We start from the raw sequence: 22,403 nt of genomic DNA, 5'->3' as shown, positions 1-22,403 counted from the left end.
ATTTCGATCTTTATCTGAAGAAAACTTTCTTCTATATTTGAAATTACTTATGTTCTAAGTACTCAGGAAGTTGAAGTGGGAAGATCATATCACCTGCTTGATATCAGCCTGAGTAACAGAGTGAGACCCAGCCTCAAAAACAAACAAAGTGGGAGGAATATGAGATGGGGTATAGCTGAGTTGGCAGAATACATAACCCCAGCTCCCAGAAGTCAGGAAATGGAGGCAGGAGAATCAGAGTTCAGGTCATTCTTGGTACATAGGGAATTTGAGGTTAGTCTGGGAAACAGGAGACATGAAGAACACAAAAGGAAGCTGCTTAAGTGCAATAAAAGTCTCTGCACAAGTTGCTGTGAGTCAGGAAAAGCGGCAGGTGGGGGTAAGCCTGCGAGAGCTTGGGAAAATTGTCAAGTCCCCATGTAGCTCTGCTGTGGCGGGGTTTTTGCAAAAAACCGCTTGTAGGTGAAATCAAGACAGAGGTGTGGGGGTGGAAGACCCTTGGCCACAGACCTTTTGGGCCTTTTAGGTCGGTCCACCAGGTAGGTGTAGAGTTGGGATTCACGCTGAACACCAGATGAAGATGGACGCTAAAAAGAAATCCCTCACTACCTCAGAATTGAGTATAATAAAGGATTATTTATTTAGGGGTAGACTCACAGATCACAGTCCTTTGCACAAACGGGGAACAGGAACCGAAACCGAATCCAGCAGCTGGAAGAGAGAGCAGGCACACATGTTTTATAGCTGCATTTTTAGTATGAGACCATGCCCAAGTGGGTTGATATCTTAAAGGCTATTGACTGAAGGAGTTCCCACAACAGAGAGATGTCTCTAGAACAACAAAAGCATTAATAAACAAGTTAACTTAGAAGAAAGCTAAAGTGATAATGTGAGGAAAACTTTAAGAAACTTCCAAAGAATAAAGAGATCAGTACAATTTTAAAAGGGGAGGAATCAAATTTAGCATGTAAGCAAAAGCCAGAAGTGATAGCACATGCCTGTAATCCCAAAAGTTCAAGACCAGAATGAAATGGATTCCAGGTCTTATCTTAAAAAACAAACAATGCAATGCCCATCAAAATCCCAGCAAAATTCTTCAAAGACCTCGAAAGAACGGTACTCAACTTCTTATGGAAAAGCAAAAAACCCAGGATAGCCAAAACAATCCTGTATAATAAAAGAATTTCTGGAGGCATCACAATCCCTGACTTCAAACTCTACTACAGAGATACAGTACTGAAAACAGCCTGGTATTGGCATAAGAACAGACAGGAGGACCAATGGAACTGAATAGAAGACCTGGATATCAATCCACACATCTTCCAACACCTGATCTTTAATAAAGAAGCAAAAATTATCATATGGAAAAAAGAAAGCATATTTAACAATTGGTGCTGGCATAACTGGATATCAACATGTAGAAGACTGAAAATTGACCCATATCTATTACCATGCACAAAACTCATTTCCAAATGGATCAAAGACCTCAACATAAAGCCAGCCACACTGAACGTTATAGAAGAGAAAGTGGAAAGTACACTTGAACACATTGGCACAGGGACCCACTTCCTAAATATAACCCCAGCAGCACAGACACTGAGAGAAACAATTAATAGATGGGACCTCCTGAAACTGAGAAGCTTCTGTAAAGCAAAGGACACAGTCAACAAGACCAAACGACAGCCTACAGAATGGGAAAAGATCTTCACTAACCCCACATCAGACAGAGGTCTGATCTCTAAAATATACAAAGAACTCAAGAAATTGGTCACCAAAAGATCACATAATCCAATAAAAAAAAATGGAGTCCAGACCTAAACAGAGAAATCTCAACGGAGGAATCTAAAATGGCTGAAAGACACTTAAGGAAATGTTCAATATCCTTAGTCATCAGAGAAATTAAAATCAAAACAACTCTGAGAGTCCATCTTACACCTGTAAGACTGGCCAAGATCAAAAACACTGATGACAACTTATGCTGGAGAGGTTGTGGGAAAAGGGAACACTTCTGCATTGCTGATGGAAATGCAAGCTGGTACAGTGTGGCGATTTCTCAAAAAATTAGGAAACATTTTTTTTAATTGCTTAAACATTTGCTCAACAATTAAACAATTACTCAAGACCCAGTAATACCATTTTTGGGTATATATCCAAAGGATGCTCAACCATGCCACAAGGACATGTGTTCAACTATGTTCATAGCAGCTTTGTTTGTCATAGTCAGAACCTGGAAACAACCTAAATGCCCCTCTATCGAAGAATGGATAAGGAAAATGTGGTATATTTACACAATGGAGTACTACACAGCAGAAAAAAATAATGACATCTTGAATTTTGCAGGAAAATGGATGGAGCCAGAAAACATTATTTTGAGTGAGGTAACCCAGACCCAGAAAGACAATTATCACATGTACTTACTCATAAGTGGTTTTTAAACATAAAGGAAAGAAAGCCAGCCTACAAACCACAATCACAGAGAATTTAGACAACAAGGACACTAAGAGAGGCTTACATAGATCTAATCTACATGGGGAGTAGAAAGTATAAAAAGACAGGATCTCCTGAGTAAATTGGGAGCATGGGAACCTTGGGAGAGGATTGAAGAGGGGAGGGGAGAGGAAGGGAGGGGAGCAGCAAAAATGTAGAGCTCAATAAATATCAATAAAACAAAACAAACCAGAAACAAACCAAAAAGCAGAACTGGGTAGTGGTGGCGCGCGCCTTTAATCCTAGCACTCGGGAGTCAGAGAAGGGCAGATCTATGTGAGATCAAAGCCAGCCTGCTACAATGAGAAACCAAAAATCAAACAAACAAAAAAATTTACCACCACCACCAACAACACCAACAAAACAAAAAAGCAAAACAAAACGTCAACAACAAAACTCCAACCAGGATCTAGTTAGAGCCCTAACACAAGGATAACTGGAGCTCCTGAAGTTGACAGAACATGGTGTGCATGCATATAAATTATATCATAAATGGTCATCTGCTAACCTAATCACTTAGGGCTTTTATTTATTTACTTAGGTTTTTTGAGAGAAGGTTTGCCTATGTGTAAGTGTCTGGAGGCCAAGAAAAGGTCACTGAATCTCCTGGTAGCTATAGCCTCCTGACCATGGGTGCTAGGGGCTGAACTCAGATCCTGTAAGATCCCCTTACTCTGTAAGAGTAGTATGATCTCTTAGCCGCCGAACCAGTGCTCGCTCTCTCTCTCTCTCTCTCTCTCTCTCTCTCATCCTGGGGATCAAATTCAGTTGCTCATGCTTGCATGACAAGCAGTTTACTGACTGAACCATCTTTTCAGCCCTACGTATTCAGTTTTAATAGTTAATAAGGGAGAGGTGAGGAAAAGGACATCATGCCAACCAGTCTGCATGGTTTTGTCAGTCCCTGTGGTCAGTTGGTTGACAAGTGTTGTAATGTGTCTTTTATATTCAAATATTTGACAGATGTGAAAGTCAATAAAACATACTATGCAAATTGATCATTATAAATGTTTGATGTTCACCAGAGATTGATAATAAGGCAGTAGGAATACATGTAATTTCTGTTTTAAAAGATGTTACCTTGCAAATAAAAAGAAAATGGTAGTTACTGCACTTAAGTGATAGACTTTAATGCTGAGTTCTTAAGCAGGAGGGTAACAAACAAGAGACCAAATTCCTTATGGCTTTGGAAATTGTTTCCTGAGAGGTCAGGCTTGACCAGGCAGGTTAGTGTCCGTGTGCCTAGAGAACTAAGTCACTGCTTGTGAGTCAGTGTGAATAGGATTATCTCCTGTAATCTTAAGAGAACCTGTAGTAGATTTGGTCTTATAGTAAGGTTAGAGAAACACAAGTGCTAAGGTTAGATTTATTTTTTGAATTATAGGCATATAGTCTCTCTCTCTCTCTCTCTCTCTCTCTCTCTCTCTCTCTCTCTCTCTCTCTCTCTCTCTCTCTCTCTCTGCCTTTATTTGTGAAAACCTTGGGGAAATGGGCTTTGTCTGGGTCTGTCTTTAGCTGACTTCAGGGTTTTCATATCAGCTGTAGTCTTTAAGAACCTCAGTGTTCTGTAATGATTGTTATTTTCCCATCATTCTGCTTTTTTTTTTTAAATAAACAGTAGTGGTGTAAACAGAGACAGCTCGCTTGTTTCCCAACTACTCAGACCCGAATAATCATACAGAAGCTATACTAATTGCAACACTGCTTAACCTATTAGCTCAGGCTTCTTATTAACTAACTCTTACATCTTAAATTAACCCATTTCTATTAATCTGTGTATTGGCATGAGGCTGTGGCTTACTGGTAAGGATCTGGCATCTGTCTCCAGCAGCTACGTGGCGTCTCCATGACTCCGCCTTTCTCTCTCTCTCTGTATCACTTCCTTTCTCTCTCTCTTTGTATCACTTCCAGCCTGGCTATATTCTGCCCTGCTATAGGATGAAGCAGCTTCTTTATTAACCAATGGTAATAAAACATATTCATAGCATCAATGATGGATTTTGTGTTAGAGTCCTAGTAGCTTTGATTTAGAAAACAATTTTAATTTTAAATTGGCTTCATAGATAGTAAATTTGTTTAATATGTTGTTTGATAACATTGAGGTTGAGACATAAACTTTTTTTTCTATCTATACATTCTACTTTGTCTGTCTATCATTTATTTGTTTGTTTAGTTTTGAAGCAAGGTCTAGTCTTGAATTTGCAAGGTACCTGAGGTTGCCTTTGAACTCTTGGTCCTCCTGCCTCTGTTTCTCAACTGCAGGAATTACCAGTATATGCTACCATGCTTAGCTCTGACTGTATTTTTATTTAACTATAATATATTTAATGGATTTTGTTTGTTAGTTTGTTTTTGAGACAGTCTTATTTAGCCAAGGCTGGACTCACATTTGCTATGTAGTTGAGGATGACCTTTAACTTCTGATTTTATTGCCTCCATCTCTCAAGTACTAGGATTAGAGCCCTTCATCACTATGCCCAGTTTATTCATTGTTTTAAAATTGTTGACACCAGAGCCTGGAGGGTTGACCTAAAGGTTAAGAGCATTGACCAGTGTTCCAGAGATCCTGAGTTCAAGTCCCAGCAACTACATGGTGGCTCACAACCATATATAATGAGATCTGATGCCCTCTTTTGTCATGCAGGTATGCATGCAGACAGAACACTGTATACATAATAAATAAATCTTTTTTAAAAATGTTGAAACCAGGCCTGATGGTACATGACTTTAATCCCAGCATTTGGGAGGTAGAGGCAGGCAGATCTCTATGAAATTAAGACCAGCCTGGTTTGTAGAGCAAGTTCCATACCAACCAGGGCACCATAGTGAGATATATCTTAACCTACCCCCCAAATAATTACAACAACAAAAAATAGACAAACAAAACAAAAAAACCCCAAGAGAAACAACAATGAAAATCTTATGTTGAAAGTAATATGGACCTATTTTTACACATGAACAGCATGAAGATTTTTTTTTTTTGGTTTTTCGAGACAGGGTTTCTCTGTAGCTTTGGTGCCTGTCCCAGAACTAGCTCTTTGGTGCCTGTCCCAGAACTAGACCAGGCTGACCTCGAACTCCCAGAGATCCGCCTGCCTCTGCCTCCCAAGTGCTGGGATTAAAGGCGTGCGCCACCACCGCCCGGCCAGCATGAAGATTTTGTTTTTTGAAAACAAAATAGTATAGGTCTTATAGTGTAGGATGACTCACTATTTAACTCAAAGATTGTCCTTAAACTCTTGCTCTTGCTGCCCTCACCTCCCAAATGCTGGGATTAAAGCATGTGCTGTCCCATGTAGATCTAATGTTAGGATTTAAGAGCTAAAACTATGAGTCAGATGGAGTGGCACACACCTTTAATCCCTGCTCCCAGGAGGCAGAGGCAGGTGGATCTCTGAATTCAGGGCCAAACTGGTCTAATAGCGAGTTCTAGGACAACCAGGGCTACATAGTGAGATCCTGTCTTGAAAAAAAAAGCAAAAACTAAAACCCAAAAAACCATCAACCCAAAAATAAAACGGTGATAGTTTCACATCTGAGTGGACATGATCTCGTTGTATGACCCTGACTGGCCTAGAACTCAGATATCTGATTGCCTCTACCTCTTTAGTGCTGGGGTCAAAGGTGTGCACTACTGTGCCCAGCAATTTTTATTTTTATTTTTTTACTTTATGAGACAAGGTCTTATATAATTTAGGGTTTGACATTGTGGGCCTCCTTTCTTATCCTCCCAAGTGCCAGGATTACAGCATACACACTGTTGGATTCATTTCCCCTCTTTGTCTGATCTCTCTCTTCTCAGTCTCCTGCCTTAAAAGCTGTAGTGTTAGTTTTCATGGATGAATTATTAGATATAATAATCTTCCATAACTATTTATTATAATGAGATAATTTCCATTCCATGTAATGTTATTTTAATTCTCTCCCTTTTTAAGAAAGGAGCTTTTTTATTATTTAATTTTATGTGTACAAGTGTTCTGCTTGCATGTATGTATGTGCACCATGTGTATCCTTGGTGCTCAAGGAGACCAGGAGAGGATGTGGAATCTCCTGGAATGGAGTTACACAAGGTTGTGAGCCACCATGTGGGGGCTGGGAACTGAATCCAAGTCTTCTGCAATAGCAGCAAGTGATCTTATTTGATGAGCCATCTCTTTAAGGATTTTACTAAGTAGTTCTTCTAATATTTAGAAGTCATTATATGACTTCCAACTTACATAGATCCTTCTGTCTCTTCCTACCAAACAATGGGATTATAGGCATTGACCAGCCCAACTAGCTAATTTTTAAAAATTTTAACTATGTTTTAAATTTTGTTTGTAGCCTGGCGGTGGTGGTGCACGCCTTTAATCCCAGCACTCGGGAGGCAGAGGCAGGCGGATCTCTGTGAGTTCGAGACCAGCCTGGTCTACAGAGCTAGTTCCAGGACAGGCTCCAAAGCCACAAAGAAACCCTGTCTTGAAACACCCCCCCCCCCAAAAATAAATTTTGTTTGTAGTTTTCATTTATGCTGATTTTATTTAGTTTTTATAGGTATTGATAGGACAATGATAAATATTAAAATAGATTATTTTTATTAAGCAGTTTTTTGTTGTTTCGTTTTTGTTTTTTGAGACAAGTTTTCTTTGTGTAGTCCTCACTCTGTAGACCAGGCTAGCCTAGATCTCAAAGATATACCTACCTGCCTTTGCCTTCCCAGTGCTGCTGGGATTAAAGGTGTGTGCCACTACTGTCTGGCTTTTATAAAACGTTTAAAAAACTTTATTTTTATGCATTTGGTGTGTGTGTGTATATGTGCATGTTAAAGTGTGCATGTGAAGATTAGGGAACAGTTTTGGGGAATTGGTGTTCTCTTTTACCATTATGGGTCCTGGGAATCAAACTCAAGTGGTCAGACATGGAAATAAGCACCTATTCACTTGGCTGTCTCTTGAGTCCTGTTTGAGTTTATAAGAGTCTTGTGTAGCTGAGGTTAACTTCGAACTTCTGTTCTTCTTGCTTCTGCTTTTTTTTTTTTAATTTATTTAAGCCGGGCGGTGGTGGCGCATGCCTTTAATCCCAGCACTCGGGAGGCAGAGGCAGGCGGATCTTTGTGAGTTCGAGACCAGCCTGGTCTACAAGAGCTAGTTCCAGGACAGGCTCCTAGAAACCCTGTCTCGGAAAAAAAAAAAAAGAAAGAAACTTATCTTTTTTTCACTTTACATGCTAAATCCACTCCCTCCCCTCCCCTCCTCCCTCTCTCCCCCATTCCACCCCTCATCCACTCCTCAGAGGATAAGGCTTGCCATGGGGAGTCAACAAAGTAGTCTAGCACATTGCTTTGAGGCAGGATGAAGGCCCTCCCCACTATATCTAGGCTTAGCAAGGTATCCCTCCAGAGAGAATGGGTTCCAAAAAGTTAGAACAAGCAGTAGGGATAAATCCTGGTCTCACTGCCAGTGACCCCACAGTCTGCCCCAGCCACACAACTGTCACCCACCACATTCAGTGGACCTAGTTTGGTCTTATGCTGCTTCCCTAAGTGTCAGATCAGAGTTGATAGGCTTCCATTAGCTCAGGTAATCTGATTCAGTAGGTAGTGACCTCTTTGCTTGTATTCTCACTCCTCCCACTCTTCAATTGGACTTTGGGAGTTCATCAGCCCAGTGCTCTGCTGTGGATCTCTGCATCTGCTTCTATCAGTTGCTGGATGAAGGTTCTATGGTGACATTTAAGATAGTCATCAATCTCACTATAAGGCAAGACCAGTTCAGGCACCCCCTCCACTATTGCTTAGGGTCTTAGCTGGGGTCATCTTGTGGATTCCTGGGAATTTCTCTAGTGTCAGGTTTCTTGTTAGTTCCATAATGATTCCCTCAAATAAGATATCTATTTCATTATTTTCTGTCTTTGTCCTCCCCCCATCTCGACCACCCTGTTCCCTCAAGTTCTCCTCTCCCTCCCCTTCTCCCCTCCTCCTTCCCTTCTGCCTTCCTTTCTCTCCCCACCCTCATGCTCCCAATTTTCTCAGGAGAACTTGTCTCTTTCCCCTTTCCAGGGGAATATATTTATGTTTCTCTTAGGCTTCTCCTTGTTACTTTGTTTCTCTGGGGTCATGTACATACCATGTTCATCTTTCAGGGTTACTTCACTCAGGATAGTTTTTTTTTTGCATGAAAAAGGATGGAACAAAAAAAAAACCTATCCATTGTTTTTTACTGTTGAGTAGTACTCCTCATTGTGTAAATGTACCACATTTTCTTTATCCAGTCTTTGGTTGATGGGTTGTTTCCAGGTGCTGGCTATTATGAATAATGCTGCTATGAACATAGTTGAACAAATGTCCTTGTAGTATGGTTGAATATCCTGGGTATATGCCCAAGAGTGGTATTGCTTGGTCCTGAGGTCGGTTGACCCAATTTTCTAAGAAACCGCCATACTGATTTCCAGAGTGGCTGTACAAGTTTGCATTTCCATCAGCAATGGAGGAGTGTTCCCCTTACTCTGCATCCTCTCCAGCATAAACTATCATTTGTGTTTTTGATCTTAGCCATTCTAACAGGTGTAAGATGGTAGCTCAGAGTTGTTTTGATTTGCATTTCTCTAAGGATGCTGAGCATTTCCTTAAGTGTCTTTCAGCCATTTTAGATTCTTCTGTTGAGAGTTCTCTGTTTAGATCTGTACTCCATTTTTAATTGAGTTACTTGGAATTTTGATGTCTAATTTCTTGAGTTCTTTATATATTTTGGAGATCAGTCATCTCTCTGATGTAGGGTTGGTGAAGAAGTAGGCTGGCTTTTTGTCTTATTGACTGTGTCCTTTGCTTTACAGAAGCTTCTCAGTTTCAGGAGGTCCCTTTTATTTATTGTTGCTCTCAGTGTCTGTGCTACTGGTGTTATATTGAGGAAGTGATTTCCTGTGCCCATGCATTGAACTGCCTCTACTTTTTAAGTGCTAGGATTACAATCAAGCACTAACAAGCCCAGCTGAAATGTATTCTCTCTCCCTCACTAAATCCCTCTCTCCCCTCTCTTTCTCTTAATTTTTAAAGACAGGGTTTCACTATGTAGCTCTGGAACTCATTATGCAGTCCAGGCTGATTTTAAACTCATCCACTAGCATCTGCCTTCCAAGTGCTGGGATTAAAGGCGTGCTCTGCATGACCTGCTCTATTTTCTTAACATTTATGAAAAAGAAAAAAAAAGAAAAAAATTTATGAAAAAGAATATTTGGGAAGAAGAGCTGGATTTATGTGAGACTACAGAAGGCATATTTTGGATCAATAAAAAGAAATAGATTTTAATAATAATAAGTACTGACTGAAAGAAATGGAGATTTGATGGCCTTGTGAGGTGCTAAGTGACTCATCTCATGGAAGAATTCAGTGAGGTAGATGTCTATTACTGGAAGCTTTCATTTGTAATGCAGAAGGTAGAGAAGCAAATCAAACCTTATATATACTTTCTAGGCACTTTGCTACAACAATACCCCCACCCCACCCCTGGCACTTATCCTTAATCTTTATGGATTGATTTTGCTGCTTTCTTACTCTGTAGCCCAGGCTGGCCTTGAACCTGCAGCAGTTCTCCTGACTCAGGCTCGCGAGGGTTAGGATTCCAGACTTGAGCCATTAGTCCAGCTGTAGCGGTTTCCTTGCATGTATAGTCCTTAGTTTCCCCCAGGAGTTTCATGTGCTGCTCTGGCTCTAGCATTCTTCTTTTTCCTTTTTTTTTTGGTTTTTTTTTTGAAGCAGTTCTGTGTGATTTTGGAAAGGAGCCCCTCTTGATATCTGCTTGTTCTTAGAAGTAACTTATCACTCTTGTTTGAAAAGCTATCATCTATATTTTTCCTAATCTTTTGTTTTGTTGAGAATCAACTGGAAGGACTTTCTTTTTTAGAGCTTATTTCTTATCTTTTTTTTGTTTGGCTAAGGATAGAATTCAGGGCCTCACACATTCAAGGTAAGTGCTTACTTCCAGCCTGATGATTGCTTTTTAAATAAAGAATATTTATAACTTAAAACATTTTTAAAAAAAGATTTATTTATTTGTGTATATGACAGCTCTATTGACTTTATGCCAGAAGAGGACATCAGATCCCACTATAGATGGTTGTGAGCCACCATGTAGTTGCTGGGAATTAAACTCAGGACCTCTGGAAGAGCAGCTAGTGCTCTTAACCATTGAGGCATCTCTCTAGACCTGTAACTTAAAGTTTACAAAGACATCTAGCATAAAACTGATCCCCTACCATTTGGATTTCTCTACCACCTTGTCAGGAGGTGGGAATGGAGGTTTTTTTCCCCTTTGGGTATGAGGTTGGGCTGAATACTTTTGAGAAGGTCTTTGATCAAATGTTCAGCTTCTTTTCCCAATAATTAGACTTAACTTCCTAATTCTGCCTCTTTTGTTTTCTTTCAGTTAAAAGAGCCAAATTCCAGGGTTCACCAGGTAAGTCTACCCCTCCATTATTGTTTCCTTTTATGCTTGCTGTGACATAAAGCAGTCTCCCTCCCTCCCTCCCCCACCGTGTGTGTGTGTGTGTGTGTGTGTGTGTGTGTGTGTGTGTATGCAGGACCCCAAGGAGGCCAGAAAAAGGTGTCATATCCCCTGGAACTAGAATTATGGGGTGGTTGTAAACTGCCATGTGGGAACTGGGATTTGAACCCAGGTGTTCTGCAAGAGCAGCTAGTGCTCTTAACTACTGAACCATCTGTCTGTGTTAAGAACAATCCTCTACGCCGGTGCACAGAAATCCAATCAGGCCAAATTAAACCAAATTAAAATGCCCATGTTTTAATAAATGCAGCACTCTCGGGTGGCCGAGAGCATGGCAGGGGAGACAGAAAACTGAGGAGCACATGCAAAACCCGGGACCACATGTTCCTCCTTGGGCAACCCACTTAAATACCCGGTGGGAGCGGTCCTAGTCCTCCCCGGGGAGGGGTCAGGACCTGGCATGCTGGGATTTGCAGTTCAGACCAAGGCAACTCCCAGGCTAGGGGGCTGGGATGGATGGATGTGGGTGGGGCTGGGGCTGGGGTGACCTCCCAACTTAACATCACAGCCTCCTTTAGAGCAAGCTTAAAAAAACAAAGCCAAAATGTGTCGGCCAGCAGGACGGCTCAGGGACAAAGCCCTGGCTGTGAAAGTCTGATGACCTCTGAGTACTTCTTTGGGGATTCCATTTTCTGCTTCTACCATGTATTTTCCCGAGAATGAAGTCAGGTTGTTTCGGCTTCATATCAGGCACTTCTCCCTGTTGAGCCATCTGAAAAGCAATCTTAAAAAAGATCATTAATTATAAACTGGACACAATGCCGTTTCTATAATCCTGTACTTGGGAGGCTGGTGCAGGAGGATCGCATGTCCAGGTCAGCCTAGGCTATATAAAGAGACCTTGTCTCAGAAAACAATAATGATTTCATTTAGTTTACTACTTAAATTCATTGGTTTAATTCGCTATGTTAATTTATGAAATTATTAATTCATCGCTGTAAAGCATTTTCCTTTTCCTGGTTTTTATTGTTTTACCTGTGTTTATTAATGAAAAGTGTACCTTTTTCTCTCTTTCCAACCCAATTATACTCCTCTAAAGCAATTATTTAGAAGTTTTTTGTTTACCTTTCCAGATCTTTTTTATATGTATTCTTGTGAATATAAATGAAACATGATCCTAATTAATTGAACCCAGAATCAGATATCGGGGGTGAAAGTGAAAGATCAGAGAAGCAGAGCAGCCAGCTGCTAGAGACTTTTTATCTCTACGAAATCTCAGAATGAATGGGGGAGATCTTGTCTCTGTGAATCGAATCGAATCCTCAGACTAAATGGCCAAAGATCTCTACCCGCCTTATATTCCTGTCTCCACCTCCCAAGTGCTGGGATCAAAGGTGTGAGCCACTACTGCCTGCCTCTATTTCTTTTTTTTAAATATTTATTTATTATTTATTATGTATACAATATTCTGTCTATTTCTTTTAAAAACTGGTTCAATCTTGCATAGCCCAGAGTGGCTTTGAACTCCTGATCTTCCTGCTTCTTCCTCCCAAGCTCTAGGATTAAAGGTGTTTGCCACCATTGCCTGGCCTCTATGGTTAACTGGTGGCTAGCTCTGCCCTCTGATCTCCAGGCAAGCTTTATTTGTCAGAACACAAAATATCACACAACATATAAATGGATTGCACAGGGGCTGGAGAGATGGCTCAGAGGTTAAGAGCACTGCCTGCCCTTCTGAAGGTCCTGAGTTCAATTCTCAGCAACCACATGGTGGCTCACAACCATCTGTAATGAGGTCTGGTGCCCTCTTCTGGCCTGCAGGCATACACACAGACAGAATATATGTATTATAAATAAATATCTTTAAAAAAATAAATAAATGGATCGCACAACCATCTGTGTGAAACATTTTTAGTTTTCTCAGTGATACATCATGAAAATCCTTTAAATTTGTGTATATCAGACATTTTCTTTTTTAAAATATTTATTATAGTGTTCTTCCTGCATGTACACCTGCTCGCCAGAAGAGGGCACTAGAGCTCATTACACATGGCTGTGAGCCACCTTGGGAATTAAATTCAGGATGAATTCTCCTCTGGAAGAGAAGCCAGTGCTCTTAACCTCTGAGCCATCTCTCCAGGCCCCAGGCATTTTCTTTTAAAGTACTTTGTAGATTTTGTTGTAGATTGTACCCAAGGCATCTATGGAGAAATATTTATTTTTTTTAGTGTCTTGATGTTATAAACAATGAAAGTTACTGTGTATTTATGGCTGTCCAGTTTTGTAAATATATTAATGCTAATGTCTAAAAATATAGTCAGTGGTTCACAGCTATGTATTTTTAAAATATTTGTTATTGCTGAAAATGGTTCTTTTTTTTCAAAGATTCATTTATGTATAATAGTGATCTTTATGCCAGAAGAGAGCATCAGATCCTACTATAGATGGTTGTGAGCCACCATGTGAGTTGCTAGGAATTGAACTCAGGACCTCTGGAAGAGCAGCAAGTGCTCTTAAAGCACCGAACCATGTCTCCAGCCCTTGAATATGGTTCTTAGTTAAAAAAAAAATTAAAGAAAAAATGATGTTTTGGTGTTGGCAATTGTTTTGCTGTATTTTGTTTGCATTAAGCACACCCTCTACCTCAGAGTATATCCCCAGCTCTGGAAGCTTAAAATTTTTAATTTTTATTAATTTAATTTCCTTTTTTTCATGGTGCAGCATGTGTGTGGAGGTTAGAGGATAACTTTTGGAAGTCATTTCTGACCTTCGCCTATGTGGGTTCTAGGAATCAAATTCAGGATTCAGGCTGCTAGTCTTGGTGGCAGATACTCTTGCCTACCAAGTCATCTTTCTGACTTTAAAAATGTTTTTGAGATAGTTCTCATGTAGCCCAGGGTGGCCTTGAGGTTTCTATATAGTTAAGGGTGACTTTGAACTTCTAATCACCTTGCCACCCTCTCCCCACTGCTGGGATTATAGATATGATTCCAGGTCTTTGGTGCTGGAAAATCAAACCCAGGGGCTTATATATCCTAGGTACGTACTTTGTCAATCCTCCTTTATTATTTTCTTTCAAAAACAGAGTGTCACTCTGTAGCCCAGGCTGACCTGGAAGTTACTATGTGGCCTAGGATGGATTTTATTTTTCAATAACTCTGTCTTAGCCTCTGAAGAGTTGTAATTGCAAACATGAGCCACCATTCTTGTCTGGAATATTTTATTGGCATCAAAAATTATATTAGCTTTAAAAAAATTAACTGGCCAAGTGTGGTGGCACATACATTTAATCCCAGTGCTCTGAGGCAGAGGCAGGAGAATCTGAATTCAAGGCCAGCCTGGTCTACATATTTAGTTCTAGGACAGCTAGGACTACATAGAGAGACCTCTTTTCTAAAAGAAAAGAAAAGATTATTAGTAGCATGCTTATATGTGCATATGTGTGCAGCTGTGCATGCTGGTACACATCTGTGTGCTTGGAGGCCAGATGTGACCTTGGATCTCTTCCTCAATTGCTTTCCACTTTAGTTTTTGGGACAGTTTTTTTTTTTGTGAACCTGGAGTTCCCCAGTTGGTTTGGCTAGATGGTCAGCAAGCCCCTGGGGTCCTCCTATCTCTAGCTTTCAACTGCTAGGATTATAGGTGTGTACCACCCAGCCTGGAAAAAATTTAAATTTTGTTTTCTAGTACTGAGGATTAAACCTTGGGACCTCACATTCTGTGAAGATGCTCTACCACTTAGCCCTTCCTCCAGCTCATTTAATATCTTATAATACAAAATGTAGTTCAGGGGTTAGAAGTATAGGTGGGTGCTCAAGGCCTTGGCTAGCCTGTGAGACCCTGGTTTTGATCTCAAACAAGAAAATAAATAAAAAAACAAACCCCAAATTAGAGCTCTGTGGTCTACTGCATTCCTACTTCTGGACATGGGTGAGGGTCTCGTTAAATGTGCTGGGTTTTATCATCACTTATCTTCAGTACAATTATAAACCTGCCATCTTGCTACAAAGCTACATTATTTTGTGTGTGTGAGTGCATGCATATAAGTGCATGCCCTTGTGCTTGCATGTGTCCAGGCCAGAGGTCAACACTGGGTATCTCCCTCAATCCTCTGCCATATTTTCTTGAGACAGGGTCCCTCACTATATCTGGATCTAGCTGTTTTGGCTAGACTATCTGACTAGCAAACCCTCAAGATCCACCTATTTTTATTCCTCTAGAACTGGGTTGTAGACATGTTACCTGCTGCTCCTTTCCAAGGTGCTGGGATCTGAACTCAGGTCCTCATGCTTAAGTGTTTTATCCACTGAGCCATTTCCCCAGTTCTTTTTGTTTCTGCTTTTGAGATAGTCTTGCTTTGTAGCCTAGGCTAGCCTGAAATGTGAGTTCTTCCTTGTCTGGCTAAAAATCTCCATACCTTTTAAAGGATACTTGGACAGTTTATTTTCTGATAGTGTATGCCAGTACCCTATTTTCTCATATTATTTAACATTAGGTATTGTTAGATGAAGGCGTAAGTCACAAACAATGCCACACCAATGTGGGATTATGATTAATAGGGTGATATTTATTTAAAGGGGAAAAAACTTACAGATCACTGTCCCAGGCAACGGCCCTCTACGCAACGCAACCAGGAGTCTAGTCGCCGGCGGAGCAGGAAGTGAAGAGAGAGAGGAGAGGGAAGTGGCCGCTTTTTTAAAGGGAGAGAGACCACGCCCCAAGGGGCTGGTATCTCAGCGGCGATAGGCTGGAGGAGTGGGAGGACCTCCCGCAACACCTCCCCCTTCTGTTTAAATAAGAGAGTTCTAAACCTACTATGAAATTATATACAATAAGTACAAATATCCTATTCTAACTAGCTTAGGTCTTGTATAATAAATAACTTGGCCAAGTCATGAGAGAAAGTAACTACATTTATATAGTCTTCAACCCCATCAAAGATCTGAGAAGGGAAATGTTACCTGGTTAATTAGGAAGTTCAATAAAACAACTTCCAAAACATGCAACAAATCACAGAGACAACTAGCTACCTAGGCAATCACCCAAAGTCACATTAGCAGCGTTGAAGCAACCAACTTTGGCTAAGGCCTAACATAACTGACACACCATTTTCGAAGGCAAGCAAGTTTTCAAAACTATCTTACCCTGTCTTGGCAGGATAAGACAGCCCTGTTTTATCCATTGATGCACGCTCTGTATCTTTGTCAGTGGTTGAGGTATGGGCATTTCTTTGCCCCAAGGCCAGTTCTGCCAAAAAGAAATGCTCCAGGTGGAGTGTCTTTGGTGCTCAACATTCTCTCGGGAATAGTGTGGTGTTGCCAGGAGCAATTGTGTCTCACTACCACAAAACTCTGAGTTAGATTAAAGGCCATTTTCTACAGCTCTTTGAAGAAGTTGAAGATTATCTATCTATACTGAGTATAATCTCTATATATCTAAAGAACCTGATTAGTCTAATTATAAATGACAAACTTAGATGACTATTAGTCTATATAATTCTCAATATCTATCTAACTTAAAGACTAAGACAATAAACGACTGTGAAACAAATGAGGACAATGACCTCCAAATATAAACAATGTACAAATATACATTGCAGTAGGTAAATAAATATCAATACACAAACATTATATAAGTATCTTAATCAGAGGTAGAAATGTACACTGCAATATGGTAAATATATACAATATATATATATCAATACAATATATGTCAATACATAAAAAATGTTTTAAACAGAGGTAGAAACATGAATGCATACAATAGTCAATACAGTTTAACTTTGTATCAATATACAAGAATCTATATCAATATATTTGTCTAACAACAGTAACTCACAATTACAAATCTATTATCCCATCATCCCTCTTTTTTTTTTTTTCCAAAATGATCCCTGAGCTTATAAAATTCCTCCCCCAACCCTCAATCGTATACTAATTATAATCAACCCCTAAATGATGTCCCTAAACCCAAGGGCAAACTTTACTGGGAGAGGGGATGTCGTCCTCTAAAATTACTTCCAGCTGTCATAGGGGCGACGTTCTTTCTGGGGGATCCTGTGAAAGTAAAATGATGGTTAAATTTCAAGATCAATGTCTTTTAAAATTGCCAATAGTCTCTGAGTATTTTGTGCAGGTCTGGCCAAAATGTTGTATAAGATGTGCACCATTTCAGCTAACCAAGTTGGAACTGTCTTGTGCAGCTGGTATCCAAAGCAGGTCTTGTTGTAGCGCTATCAGTATCATGACGTCATATCAACCAGGTGGAGTTGTTGTTATGGGGCCCCATCTTCTTCCTGGAAACTTCAAATGTCACTTCAGGAAAAACTCATTGTTCATTATGAAAAACTTAAGCATTAATCATATAGACATATATATATATATTCAATGAAAGACATGATAGATATATTCAATGAAAAGTATGATAGATATGAAGAAAAGCAAAGATGTTTTCTAAACTCATATTTCTTTCTGTCCCATATCATGGCTCTTGACATGAGACAGAAACTCCAGAAACTCTGGGTTTTTCTCTTACTAACAGGCTTGGAATTGGAGAAGGACTGAGCCAGAGTCCAACTTCAAAACCAGCTTTATAAATTTAGAAATATGGTTTAATATTACTTACACAACCCTTTCAGTTTTCTTGATATTTCCTATTGGGCAGGTATTTTTCCATCTGTCAGCATCCAAATATCCAGGGTCCCTTTAATTTTTCAAAGATGAGTGTTTTCCTGTGGAGATAAGAACAGAACCCTGCCCCCATTCTATATGTTTTTCTTACCATCTGTATGAATATCATCATTGTAGATAAGTTGTCATTTCTCCTTTCCAAGAGGTTTCTCCTCTTCAAATCGAAACTTTATTAATTTTGATGGTATCCACAATTTTTCTTCTCCTGTGGAAACAAGAGCAAAACCCCTTCCCCAACGTAGCACATCTCCTGGCTTCCATTGAGAGGTCAGCACATCTTTGAAATAAATCAGTTGATTTAGTTCAGCAGACTTTTCCATTATCCAATGTCTCTCTGCTGCTGTCGTTCCTTTCTCATTAGCGTTAAGAAAATTCAAGGTTAATAAAGCATTATGTAATCTATTTCTGGGGGTATTTTCGGTCCCTTTCTGTTTGTTCAGCATATCCTTTATAGTACGATTTGATCTTTCTATAACTGCCTGACCTGTAGGATTGTTTGGTATACCTGTAATGTGTTTTATATTATAATAATCAAAAAAGCATTTCATTTTCTTAGATACATATGCTGGACCATTATCTGTCTTTATTTGCGCAGGTATACCCATGATGGCCATAACTTCCAATAAATGTGTGATTACTGAATCAGCCTTTTCTGAGCTCAGGGCAGTAGCCCATTGAAAACCTGAATACGTGTCTATGGTGTGGTGTACATATTTTAATTTACCAAATTCTATAAAGTGGAACACATCCATCTGCCAGATTTCATTTCTCTTAGTGCCCTTTGGGTTACTCCCTGCAGGCAACGGTGTTTGATTATAGAAAGAACAAGTAGGACATCTCTTTATAATGTCCTTAGCTTGTTGCCAAGTAATGGAAAATTCTTTCTTTAGGCCTTTACTATTGACATGATGCTTCTTATGAAATTCTGAGGCCTGCAACACACTTCCAATCAATAATTGATCAATCTCAGCATTGCCTTGGGCTAGAGGACCAGGCAGACCTGTATGGGACCGGATGTGTGTTATGTACATCGGACAAAGCCTGTTCCTGATTATGTCTTGTACCTGGATAAACAATGAAGTCAACTCTGTGTCATCTGGTATAAATTCAGCTGTCTCAATATGCAAGATAACTCTTTCTGCATATTGTGAATCTGTAACTATATTAAGAGGTTCTTTAAAATCCCTTAGCACCATAAGGATGGCATATAATTCTGCCTTCTGGACAGAATTATAAGGGCTTTGTTCCACCTTACTCAATTCATCTGACTTGTAACCTGCTTTCCCTGATTTATTTGCATCAGTATAGAAAGTACGGGCTCCAGTTATTGGAGCATCACGTACAATTCTAGGAAGAATCCAAGAAGTTCTTTTTATGAGGTTAAGTCTACCACTTTTGGGATAGTTGCTATTAATTTCTCCCAAAAAATTAGCACAAGCTCTTTGCCACGGTTCATTGTCTTCCCATAACTTTTTTATTTCTTCAGTAGTAAAAGGCACTATAATTTCTGCTGGGTCTATACCTGCTAGTTGACGAAGTCTCAGCTTACCTTTTATAATTAATTCAGAGACTTTTTCCACATAAGTTTTTAATTTTTTACTTGGTTTATTAGGTATAAATATCCACTCTAAAATAATATCTTCCCTCTGCATTAGAATCCCTGTAGGAGAAATTCTGGAAGGCAATATGACTAGGATGCATCTAAGATTTGGGTTCACCCTATCCACATGTGCCTCCTGTAATTTTTCCTCAATCATTGTCAGTTCCTTTTCTGCTTCAGCTGTCAGTTCTCTTGGACTATTCAAATCTTTATCACCATCTAAGGTTTTGTTTAAATGAACTATTAGATCAGGTGTTATCCCAACAGATGGTCGTAGACTGGAAATGTCTCCTAAAAATCTTTGGAAGTCATTAAGAGTCTTTAAGCGGTCTCTTCTAATTTGTGCCTTTTGCGTTTTAATTTTCTCTAACCCTATTCTGTAACCTAGGTAATTAATAGAATTTCCTCTTTGAATCTTTTCAGGGGCAATTTGTAATCCCCACCTAGGCAAGACTTTCTTTACTTCTTCAAACATCCTTTCTAAAGTATCTTTATTTGAATCAGATAACAAGATGTCATCCATGTAATGATAAATGATGGACTTGGGGAATTGTTTACGAATTATTTCCAATGGCTTACTTACAAAATATTGGCACAGTGTAGGACTATTGAGCATACCCTGTGGGAGGACAGTCCACTGATATCTCTTATTAGGCTGAGAATTATTATAAGTAGGCACTGTGAAGGCAAATTTTTCTCTATCCTTTTCTTGTAATGGTATAGTGAAAAAACAATCTTTCAAATCAATAACTATAAGAGGCCATCCTTTTGGTAACAGAGAAGGCAAAGGAATTCCAGACTGTAGTGGGCCCATAGGTTGAATTACTTTGTTGACAGCTCTTAGATCTGTCACCATTCTCCATTTACCAGATTTCTTTTTTACAACAAACACAGGAGAATTCCAAGGGCTGGTTGATTCTTCAATATGGTGAGCATCTAGTTGCTCTTGTACCAGCTGTTCCAATGCCTGTAGTTTATCTTCAGCTAGAGGCCACTGTTTGATCCATATTGGCTTCTCAGTTAGCCATTTTAAAGGTAGGGCTGTTGGTACCTCTAAAGGTTTGGTATTTGCTGTATGTTCTTGTACAGCCTGAATGGCTGGTGACCTTTTTCCATAATACCTCATCATATCCTTCCCCGAATTATGAATTCCTGGAAATACAGGAATGTTAATCTGGGTATTCCATTGCTGTAGCAGGTCACGGCCCCATAAATTTATGGCAATATTGGCTATATATGGCCTTAGTCTTCCTATTTGCCCTTCGGGCCCTATGCATTCAACCCATCTTGTGCTTTGTTTTACACGAGATAGGGTTCCAATTCCTAGGAACTGAACATCTACCTCTTGAAGAGGCCAGTTCGGATGCCAAGATTCTGGGGTAATGATACTTACATCCGCACCTGTGTCTAATAAGCCTTCAATAAAAGTGCCATTTATACAGACTCTTAGCTTTGGTCTTTGATCATTAATAGAAGTCTGCCAAAATATACGTTTCCTCTGTCCTACTGGGTTTTTTGACTCATCCTCCACACGTAATTCATCATTTAGACCAGTATTACTTTTTACAGCAGAAATTGGAGCTTTTAATTTTCTTGGTGAGGCACGTTCTCCACTGTGACTGGGAATGACTGGGCCACTGTTGGCTTGGGGGCCTGCGAGAGGCCCCCCATGGAGTTTCCGATGATATCGGATTGCCCCGTCTATCTGTTGTTGACCTACATTCGTTGGACCAATGCCTGCCTTTACCACATCTCCTACATATACCTGAAGGTCGAGGTCTCCTATTTTTGTCATTCCCAGAAGAGATATTATTCCTAGAAATTCTTTGCCTGCAATCCCTTTGTAAATGTCCTAATTTACCACAATTAAAACACCTGGCAGTTTGATGTCTCCTCATTGCTTTGGAAATCACTTCTCCTACCCAAGATTCATCATTATAGCTAAACGTTTCAACATTCATCGTATGCTGAATCCATTCATCCATAGGTGCTGATCTAGACTTTAAAGGCCCAATTATCTTTTTGCATTCTATGTTTGCATTCTCAAAAGCTAGAGATTCAAGAAGTATTCGTCTAGATTCTGGGTCTGTTACCCCTATGTCCAGAGCCTTAATCAATCTTTGCAAAAAGTCAATAAAGGGTTCTCTCTGTCCCTGCCTAATTCTGGTATATGATTCAACCCTTTTTGCTGGATCTTGTATCCTATTCAAAGCATTTAAAGCTGCTTGGTGACATAGACACAGTACTTCATCGTCATAAAGAGCTTGGACCTGTGGATCAGCATATTCTCCTGCACCAAGAATTTGATCTTGGGAAACCTCAATACCTTTTGCTCTTCCTTGCTGTTCCATATGTTTGGATTCTTCTCTGAAATAAATTCCAAACATCAAGGAAGGTCCCTTATCTAAAACTGCAGACACTAACTGATGGAAATCATGGGGGATAGCTCTAGCATTAGAAGCCCAAGTCTTTATCATTTCCTTTACATATGCATTGTGCAAGCCAAAATTAACAACAGCTTGCTTAATTTCTTTCAGATCATTCATTGCTATTGGTGTCCATCTAGCTTCTCTGACTCCCTTTGAGCCTTTAGAAGTTGACGCTTTGTCAGAATCAAGTATAGGGTATGTCGCTAGAACCCTGGGTAAGCCAGTTCTAATAGCTGGTGGAGGCATTGTATCCTGTCCTTGTGCCTCCTTACTCTGTTCACCAGCTGCAATAATTTCTCCAATCTTTTCAAATCTTTTTATCATTGTCTCTCTTAAATCCTGAATCTCTTGACCTGTATATATTTCCAGTGATTTCACTGAGGTATCAATTTTTTGGTCCCCATTCTGCACCTGTGATTCCAAAGCTTTAATTTTTTCCTTCAAAGATAACATGTCCTCCTTAAACTTTTCTTGTATATCATGTAGATTCCCATCTTGGAGGTACATTCTGTCTGTTACCTTATCAAAACTTTGTGATAAACTCTGAAGGTCAAATTCAATAGCCTGAACCCTTTCAGGTAACTTTCTAATACCCTTGGATATGGAATCAATTTTGTCTGTCATAGTATCCACTTGTTCAGATAACCTCTGATTTTCAATAATTTTAATCCTGTCAATTAGTTGTTCATTATTAGTTCGTAAAGATTCTATCATTCTTAGG

At 39.6% G+C, this 22,403-nt stretch overlaps 1 protein-coding gene across 5 annotated transcripts in view; it reads left to right on the top strand.

The window, feature by feature from the left end:
- The window catches only part of Unc13b (unc-13 homolog B), a 210,996-nt gene that overhangs the window by 33,416 nt on the left and 155,177 nt on the right, over positions 1–22,403 (top strand). For all 5 annotated transcript variants that reach the window (XM_075967443.1, XM_075967442.1, XM_075967440.1 and 2 more), the window contains exon 2: positions 10,887–10,916. Coding sequence is in view for 4 of the 5 variants with exons in the window: in XM_075967442.1 (XP_075823557.1) it covers positions 10,887–10,916 (30 nt within the window). In the remaining variant the exon portion in view is untranslated. The remainder of the gene's footprint in view (positions 1–10,886; positions 10,917–22,403) is intronic.

Source organism: Microtus pennsylvanicus, chromosome 3 (assembly GCF_037038515.1).
Source record: "Microtus pennsylvanicus isolate mMicPen1 chromosome 3, mMicPen1.hap1, whole genome shotgun sequence".
Taxonomy (NCBI): Eukaryota; Metazoa; Chordata; class Mammalia; order Rodentia; family Cricetidae; genus Microtus; species Microtus pennsylvanicus.
This window is presented reverse-complemented; position numbering and strand designations above follow the sequence as displayed.